Here is a 9931-nt window from a genome sequence, read left to right on the forward strand (position 1 = left end):
TGTGTAGTGTAAAGAGGACAGATGTTGGCTCGTAGTTTCAAAAGGGTAAAATAGTGGTTACGACATATAGATGTGATGTGATGTGAATTGTGGACTATAACCCAGTGTCCTTGGAGCTGACTCATGGAAAAGTGGTTGCCAATCTGCCCCAAAGGTAGGAAAAGTGTCTTGCGCAAAGGCATATTATGAACTGGTTTGCAACAACATCCAACCACCATCCTTTTGATTTGGAGGTGAAAGCGCTACGATTGAACTACCGCTGCCCACAAACGTTAGAAATACTAAAACCTAAAATTCTCCAAATGCGTTCTTAATCCTTGTAGGTAAACACAATGGTATTAATGGTATGTACTTCCGGTTCAAAAAAAAGGTACCATTTGGTATTTTTGCGGGAACAGAAATACACTTCCAAGTATGTGTCATAAAGTTCAACTGGTCCAAGAAGTTGTCCTTTAAATGGTCTAATGCTTGTCCTGTCAAAAAGTCAGTTTGTAAGCGTATTCCCTGTTACCAGAAGGTGGTTGGTTCAGCGATTCATTGGGTTGCCATTATTTACTTTTTTATACTGCTTCTTCAAATCAGAATCAGAAGAATCAGAAGACTTTTATTGCCATAGTCTGTGAACACAGTTCACAAACTAGGAACTTGATACGGTGAAAAAGTGCAACATAAACACACTGAATAAATACAAATACAAATAAGAGCATGCACAAAGTTAAAAAGATATGCTTAAAAAATCAAATGAAATACTTAAAGGGAAAAAATATGTACAATAGCAGCATCAGAACAACAGTGCAAAGTGGCTTATTAAAGTGACCAGGAAGTCCATAGAGATTAAATGTATCTCTATGGACTTCCTGCTTTAATAAGGTTATTTAGGTGTAGCTATTATTAATTAATCCTTATAATATGTTAATATGATACATTTTAGACACATGTAATCCAGTTGCTGTGTGGGCTGACTGTGTCACAGGTTCAGAGCAGGGTTTGGAGTCCCTGGTGGTGTTACGGTGGTGGGATGGTGGTGTGAGGGGGGAGGGGCATGAGGGGGGAGGCGGGGGCCTGGTTGGCTGGGCTGTGTGTCCTGGGCTGCTGGCTCTCTGGATAATTTACAGCCCCTTCATCCTGCTGGAATGTGTTTGTAGCCAGACGTAATGGGGCCCATCCATTCTCCCTGTCAGCATTTGGGAAACACATTCTGAGGAGGCACAGGCAGGAAATGTTTGGCACTGAGAGGTGGCCAGGCCCAACGAGAGCAGGCTGCGGACTTTATATAGGTGGACGTATATAGGTTGAGGTATAGAGTAGATAAATATAGTACTCAAGTAGGAACTGCTGAAAAAAATAGTTTAAAAAAAAATTATAAATTGTTTATTAAATGGCAATGAGCGCAATGTGTATGAATAAATACACAATGTTACGTAATGTTATGGGTGATATATTTTTTAACTTGTTACAAACTGCTTTTATCACTGTGCCAGATGCAGTTTTTGCGCTCTCTGTGGGTACTGTATACGGTATAATAATCCACCCATCCATTTTCTTCCGCTTATCCGGGGCTGGGTCGCGAGGGCAGCAGTCTAAGCAGGGACTCCCAGACTTCCCTCACCCCGGACATGTCCTCCAGCTCCTCCGGTGGGACCCCAAGGCGTTCCCAGGCCAGCCGAGACACATAGTCCCTCCAGCGTGATTGTTCATAATATTAGTACTCTTGAAGAACAATTCCTCAAAACATTCAAAGTACATTCAAGTAAGTTAAAAAAATACTCACTAGCTTACATCCTCTTTTGAAGGAGCTGTTCCCATTTTTTTCATGTAGCCTAATATAGTAAAATGTGTGTTGTTACAGTACAGACTTATTGTAAAAGCTTTTAGGATCAAAATGAGACCATCTCTTTTATCCACTGCAAACCAGGAAGTGCACTGCAAAACCACGTGCATCCCTTTGAAAGTTGTGAAAAGAGCTTATAAACTCATCACTATGAATAATTATAATTGTCGGAATGCATTAGGAAAATGAGGAATAACTGTGGACCACTGCAAACTATTTATAATGGACTAGTTGTTTTTAAGGCAGTAAAAATCAGGTTCTGCACCTTTAAATGATGTTTGTTCTGAGAATTTCTTGTCTGGATTGTGTCCGATTACAGCGCCGCGAATGCAAGCGCTGCAATGTACCGTACATTTAGAAGAGATATTAAGCCATCCTATTGCTCTGTCATCGCAGGGATATGATTTCCAACACGCTGCAGAGGCTTGTCATCAAGATCTCACTCTAGCTGAATTTACACTCTCCGGGAGATTCTGTTACTGTTTACCATTTCATGTAAATATGTTAAGGGTTTCCAGTGGATCAGATGAAACTGTACACCAAGAAAATATGTTGTTTATATTATTTGCAGTTACGTTCAAGGTAGTTAGCTAGTGCATGTCAACTGTAACAAAAAAACAAAAACAAAGGGTGTGTAGTTTCTATGACGCCAAGCCTGGATAAACACTTGGTTGGTTGCCCGAGTACAGTTACATTGTATAAGCAGCTCTTGAGATCAAAATAAGTCCACTACCAGCTGTCTGCATCTAATTAGAAAGCATTGTATTGTTCGATAATCAGGAAGCGTATGTTAGCATGCTAGTTGTTGTTAGCTTTACCATCATGGCAAAACTCCTCTCTGGTTTCTAAAAATTGTGAAAAGCGCTTATAAACTCATTGCGGTGAATAATTATGATGCTTGGAATGTGTAAGGTAAGTGAGGAATAACTTTAGACAGCTGCAAACCATTTAAAATTAACTAATTGTATTTTTTACCTTTTTAAGAGGATAAAACTCAGGTATAACTGGCAGCAGCCTTAATAAGCTTTTTTTTTTTTTGCAAGCCACAGTGGAAATAAGGTTTAATGTTTCCTCTTAATTTCTCTCAATATTTTTGAAATTTGAAATAGATTTTGCAGACTTGGCAGTTCACACCTTAGGGTAGCTCAGTGGACTTAACAGATACTTTCACCGTAAACAACTCGGCGTGTTAGTTACATTAGTTATACATTAGTGACTTACAGAACCCTGTCAGAACTGAAGACGCCACTTGGATGAGTGTCAAAACGTATTTGCTAGCTTCTGTGCTTTTACTGTAATATTTATTAAGTATATATATATATATATATACACTAGGGTGTGTAAGTTTCAGTGTACTTAGCTCCTTCCTTCAGAGAGATGTAAGGCAATGACTTATAGAACCCTGTCAGAACTGAAGATGCTACTTGGATGAGTTTCAAAACGTATTCACTAGCCTCTATGCTTTCATTATAATACTTATTAACTAGATATATACTAGGGTGTGTAAGTTTCAGTGTACTTAGCTCCTCCCTTCAGAGAGATATAATGCAGTGACTTATAGAACCTTGTCAGAACTGAAGACCCTACTTGGATGAGTGTCAAAACGTATTCACTAGCCTCTGTGCTTTTGTTGTAATATTTATTAACTAGATATATACTAGGGTGTGGAAGTTTCAGTGTAGTTAGCTCCTCCCTTCAGATATACATGAGTGACTTACAGAACCTTTTCAGAACTGAAGACGCTACTTGGATGAGTTCAAAACGTATTCACTAGCCTCTATGCTTTCATTATAATACTTATTAACTAGATATATACTAGGGTGTGGACGTTTCAGTGTCGTTGGCTATAATGCAGTGACTTATCGCTGTCAGTACTGAAAACTTTATTCATAGACCTACACAACTAATACTATTTTACTCCATCCGCTTTTCTGAGAACACCAGACAAATAGTGACAGTTTAGGATCTAGATTTGAGGGTACAAGAAATACTGGAACATCCTTGCACAACTGGCCAACAGAAGGCACCACTACATGTTAAAGCCCGCTCTGTTTCTTCCACAGCAACAATGGCCTGTGTGGATCGAATTTGGCACAGACAAAACAGCTGGCGTCTGACACAGCCCTGAGAGCACCATGACAGAAAGCAGCTGCACGCGGAGCTATAGAGGAGGGAACACGGAGCGATTTGGTGAGAGAAAGAAAGATGGAGGACAGGAAACCTCAAGGGGGGAGTTTAAATCTCTCGTCCTTGGCTTTGTTTGTGGCACAGGGAAGTTCTGGAAGAGGATGGATCACACTTTGTCAGTCCTATGAGAATAAACAGCAAGGGAGGTCCAAAATGGCTGCAGTGAGGAGTGATACCACAATATACCGCAAATGTAATGTTATTTCGCTGGTAAATTAATGTTCTTTCTTTATGTAACTGATATTATTTAGTAAAAAACAACTATTAAAATATCAATATCACAGTTCTTCACAAGCTTTTTTTTTTATTTTGGCATATATTTACTCCACACAGTCTTGAACTTGATCTAAAAATCAAATATATGTGCAGACAAAACTAAAATATAAACAAAATATTATAACGTTTCATCACAAAATGCAATTCTTTGAGAAATTTTAAGCATTCATATTTATATTTTTGAAGCCGAATCAACACTTCAATACCTCAATCAGTGTTATAATTTGGTATTTATTGTCATGTTCACTGGTAAGAGAGATAAAGCTTTAATACAAGCAACAACCGGGGTCAAAATGTGGTCTGCTGATCAAGTTTTGCTGGTCCTATTGATCCATACATAACTCCCATAGCAATCAATGGTGCATTTCAACTTTAAAGAGGGGGGTATTACACTTCTATGGCGTATTAATTGCGAATCTATAACATATTCAGATCACTGTTACCTTTTAATGCGTTTAAAAATGTGCTACACTCGCCAAAAACAACTTATAAATATGTCTAATAAGTTTAATCTTTTATTTTTGACACAGTGCCCCCCACCCTTGTATCATACTTTTGCATATTTATGGAAAATTGAGGGAGCATGGGTGACAGAGGCTTGTGGGCTGAGCGTTGGACAGGACTGTAAGGCTAAACGTAAGAGGGGTTCGAATAGGGCCTGGAGGAGATCTCTAGATTACTCAAACATGCATGGATTACACATAAAACCTCTTCGGACATGTTTTTGATTAGGAAACGTTATTATATGGTAAAAAGATGCAAAAAGTAGATTTTGGATTATGACCCCTCTTTAATCTGATCTTTGAACCCAACAAAAATAATCGATCAAGTTGTAAACAGCTTTTGCTTAGTCCTATAGTAAATGACTATACTGTATATACCTATGCATTATAATGAACTATCCAACAATTTTTCACGCCAGGCCCTACTTTCACCGCTCCCAAGTATCCAAGGCCAGCCAGGCCCACTTTTTTTGCTGTCACGCCACTGACACATCGACCTTCACTGCGAGAGAGAAGGAGGGGACCCAGAGGAGCAGAGAGAGCACATTAATCAAACTACCTGCTACTACTACCTGCGCCGTGCTGCTGCCTCTCTTAGTAAATGCATTTTGTTTACTAGCGCCAACTTGCCACATTAATTAATTTCCTGTCCCACGTGTAGTTGGATCCGTTCCCCCCTCTCCTGGTCTAGCGTGAGGGGGGGAGGAGGGTGAGACTTGTTAGCTGCGCAGCGAGTGGAGAAGTGACTGCGCCTGACAATATAATTTACAGTGTCTGTGCAGAGAGAGCCATCGGCGCGGGGACGCCTTGTTCATGCCACATTAGGGGGTTTGGATGCTGCCGACTCGGGCTCCGATCAATCAGAGCTGTTTTCCAATGCGGTTTTAGAGAGAGGGTTCAGGAGTACAGAGTGTTTTGCTGTGTCTGTGCTATAGAGGTTATGCAGAAATAATTTTGCTTAAAAATGCCCCTCAACATTCCGTCTGAGTGGCATTGAGCATAGACATATAATTAGTAGATGCGGCGATCAATGCCAATGCTATCAGCCACTTAGTAACTTGGCGATTCCAGGAAGATTTTGGAACACCGGAGCCATTTCCCTGTATTTTTTTCCAGTAGCCCTTACAATTAGACCACAACAATCGTAAATTATGAATAATCAAGAGGGTGTCTGTTGGCACTAGCAGGAGCGTTATACACATATATATTAATGGTGAAGCAAATCCCCATATTGCAGTAAATGTGTAAGAGTGTTAATGGATGGATAAGCAGAAGAAAAATGAATACACTATAGCACTGAGTGGCAAATCTATGGGCAGCATAACAGACAAAATAGTCTATGCTTTTTTTGCCCTCATTTTTGCCCATGGAGCTTTTTTTTTTTTTTTTTTTTTTTTTTTAGGTCAGATTAGACTTATACGGCAAAATGGAAACCAAACTGTTGCTGTGATTATGCAAAGCTAAGTGAGTTTGTCAGCATACGATAGGGAGAGATAAATAGTGCCTGTTGTTTTGTTGACTGTTAACTGTTTCTCTACTAGAAATTGTCCATCCTATACTTCCTTTGTGCTATTCACACCCCCTGTTTGCTCTGAGCGATTTGACTGGATGGATGTTGACTGTTTTTCTACTAGAAATTGTCCATTGGCACTCATATAATATTCAGAATGTTGCGATGTTGTCATGATGCCTGCATTTTCTGTCTCCCTGTGTGCTTTCCCCTCCCTTACCTGTCTGAGCCTGGAGCTGGGCGGAGTTTTTGCTCCTCCCACGCGCACCTGCCTTCCATTAGCACAATCACCACCACCTGCTGCGGTGGATAAGAGGGACTTGCTCCAGACACTCGGGGCCTGCTCGCCTGCTCGCCTGCACCCTGTTCTCAGGACCATCTCAGACCAGACAGTATACAGTATATATATATATATATATATATATATATATATATATATATATCATATATATATATATATATATACTGTATACTGTAGCAACAATAACTAGATGTCACCAGCTGCAGACCATAAGTGTATATACAGTGGATCATTGTATCAGCAAGATGCTGTTTAGCATTTTCTTCATATTTACTGTTCAGATACTGTTGTTTTTATCAGAAAATGCAAAACCATGCCCCATACAAACCAATAATGCACAGACCCAGGTGTTTCAAGTCAAAATAAATGTATTAAAACAACCAATAGATATAAGTAATATCTTACAGATAATGTCAGTCTGCTGCCCCTTTACTCTGCAACTGGTGCTCCTCTTGGTAATCTGACAAATCTTAAGTCAAATTATTTGAATACTTTCACAAATAAAAAACAAATAACAAACAAATAAAATATTAATTATTATAATATATATATATATATATATATATATATATATATATATATATAAAAAACAACTACCACTGAGCTATGTGGAGTGTGCAGCATCAGGCAGAGGTGGAACTTATAAGAAACACACTTCATTTAAACACGGTCTGGTTTCAAACTCATCGTCTGTCCCTGAGGTGGTCATTCATCCTTAAATAAGAATAATGATTAGAATAACAAGACAGTTCAATATTGAACACAAACAAAATGAAACTGTACTGCAGTAACTGTTATTAATATTCATAGCGCACATTTAAAACATCATAAACATGTTCTTACCAGCTCCATCATGTGTAGCCCAGTCTCCTGCACTGGCAGACCCACGTAGAAACGGCAGAAACTTAGCTTTCCTTTAGCTTCCTTCCTTTTCCTATACCCTCACATAAAGCCAGATAGTTTTGAGGAATAGTTCACACTGACTGGGAAAGAGCTCTAATCATACCTGCTCCTGCCTTGCTTTTGTCCACATTGCTCTTCCTCTTATGAGGCTGTGTCTGTCTGTGTGTCAGTCTCGAACATGGAGTTGACAATATACTGCCGCATAATCACAGTAATGTAGTTTTCTCCCAGAATCTATTGTGATTTACAGTACAGTACTGTTTACTATAACAACAGTAAAATACTTTGGGAATTTGACTATTCATTTATAGCAAAGTCTAGAAAGTATGTGAAATTTGCCCTATGCATTTGACCCATCCTTCAATACCACTGGGCTTAAACTTGTCAGAGGCAGTGGACATGTCTCTAGGTAAAACTAATTCTGTGCTAACATCAAAAATCTAATTTTTGAACATTGTACAAAAATGCATTTTTATTTAACAACAAAAACAAGTAAACAAGGTACTTTCAACTTCTTCAATAGTCCCACTTAAATAAAGTCAACCCCATGCACACGATGTGCATACAGTACACACTGACAGAAACACACACTGTCCTTCACATGACCAGGCTCACAGGGTTCAAATGGAAAGTATGACATAGAAAGATAACGAGCGTAAATAGAAGAGAATCTTAGTAAGGCTTTACGTAAGACATCATTTTTGTCAGGGAACTGTTTTCGGAGCTCTTGTTCACAGGCCTCCAGTACCACATACACAAGACAGAGTTCCTTATTGCTGCAAACTCCCATTAGAATGTGCTCCTGATACAGCAGAGTGTTTGCTTCACATACAGCTTTCTTCAGCTCCTTCAAAATACGATGGGGTTCATTGTTACAAGACTTTCGTAATTTCAAAAAACCTATCAAAATAAAAACTAGAACAAGAGCCTCCAAAAGAGTTGTTACTCCTATATGATGCGTAAATATGTCCAAAATAATACGCCATAATAAAAACAAAGAAAGTCCGATGATTAACGAGGCAAAAAACGTTAAAACGACAAATGTCATGTTATAGGCCCTGGCAACTTTGAATTTCACTTTCTCTTTGTTTACCCTGTTGATTATTTTTATGGCATCCATGTAAAAGGCTCGGTCTTTAATGATCAGACGCAGTTGATCTGGAACTAGTGTGCTCCACTCGCCACAGTCAATTTCACTTACAATCTCATCAATAGATTTGAGTGGCTGAAGAACTTTGCCGTTGTAGAGGTTTGGCAGCTGGTGCGGCACCATAGTGGTGTTCTGGAGTTTGTGGTTGGGTGTGCACAGCACTCGGAGTAACTCCTGGCTGAAGTTGGGGTGGCTGGCCTCCAGGTAGGTGAGGTGGCTGAGGTGCAGAGGGATGGACAGGTCTCTCTGCAGCAGCACTGGCACTACAGGTTTCCTATGTAGACAGTCTCTGAACATGGAAATGTTGGCCTCCAGCAGACACCAGCGACTCCTCACAAAGTCCTGACTCAGGACCAGCAGAACCTTCTGGCTCTTCTGGATGCAGCTGGACATGTTGTCGAGGATGGGCCATCCTGGGATGAAGTCCCTGTCGTGGTAGCACACCCTCAGACCTCTGTCCTCCAGCTGCTGGATCAGAGTATGTGTCCAGTGAAGGTCAGAGCTGCTGTAGCTCACAAAAACATGGAAGGACTCCCCATCTGTGAGCTCAGGAGGAGCCAAGACCTCAGTCCTCTCAGTTGAATGGGGAAGGGCATCTGGAGCTGCACTGTCCATGATCTGTACAAAATAAGCAATTCTCTCTCATTTACAGAAGTATAATTACATCACAATGTTACAATGTGAACATATTTGTACTTCCAAACTCCATTATGTGGATTAGAAACTCATTAAATAACCAAAATGAAGCTGAAAACATTGCAGATGAACAAGCTTTAAACAATAAAAAAAACAAAGGGTGAAACTACGTGTTAAACTGTACTTGTTTGTGGCTCAAAGTTTGAGAATTGAGCAGCAGTGCTGGAGTTATCAACATGGACTGAGCTGGAGGTGTCCTTACAGCTGAATGTGACGGAAAGTCACCCACGGCTTTATAAACCAAAGCTCTAAGTAACATTTTTAAGTCTCGTGTGAATGTTAAAATGTTAAGCTTACCCGAAAATGGGAAAGATAGAATCTCAGGACCGTTTCCTGGTTGTATCTCTCTTGTCGATGTCCAAAAATGCAGAGACACTTCCTCTCTAATGAAGAAAAAAAACTTTCTTCTGGTGTGAGTGTGGGTCATGAGTAGCCCTTACCAATCAACCCCAGAGAACTTAAGGCAGACTAGCTGATTACAGATGCGTATAAATCTATCCTCAATGAAAGAAATAAAGACCTGAACAGTTTAAACAATATTCAAACAGGTAGAACATATAATAGTGTTAAAAAA

The 9931-nt window shown here is 39.7% G+C and overlaps 1 protein-coding gene across 1 annotated transcript; it reads right to left on the minus strand.

Moving 5' to 3' along the window:
* Positions 1-1005: 1005 nt before the first annotated feature.
* LOC129456528 (uncharacterized) lies at positions 1006-9731 on the minus strand. The gene is made up of 3 exons (XM_055224248.1): positions 9655-9731; positions 8540-9279; positions 1006-1198 (listed from the first exon to the last, which is right to left on the minus strand). The coding sequence occupies exons 2-3, from the start codon at positions 9274-9276 to the stop codon at positions 1006-1008; spliced, it is 930 nt and encodes a 309-aa protein (XP_055080223.1). The 5' UTR covers positions 9277-9279; positions 9655-9731.
* Between the last annotated feature and the right edge of the window lie 200 nt (positions 9732-9931).

This window comes from Periophthalmus magnuspinnatus, chromosome 9 (assembly GCF_009829125.3).
Source record: "Periophthalmus magnuspinnatus isolate fPerMag1 chromosome 9, fPerMag1.2.pri, whole genome shotgun sequence".
In the NCBI taxonomy this organism is placed as follows: Eukaryota; Metazoa; Chordata; class Actinopteri; order Gobiiformes; family Gobiidae; genus Periophthalmus; species Periophthalmus magnuspinnatus.

What these genes read in the sequence shown, in the direction of transcription:
- LOC129456528 (XM_055224248.1), bottom strand. Translation starts at nt 9,276, where the DNA reads ATGGACAGTGCAGCTCCAGATGCCCTTCCCCATTCAACTGAGAGGACT. An exon ending in ATGACATTTGTCGTTTTAAC is followed by an intron (nt 1,199 to 8,539) that starts GTTTTTTGCCTC and finishes GTGCCTCCTCAG; the next exon opens with AATGTGTTTCCCAAATGCTG.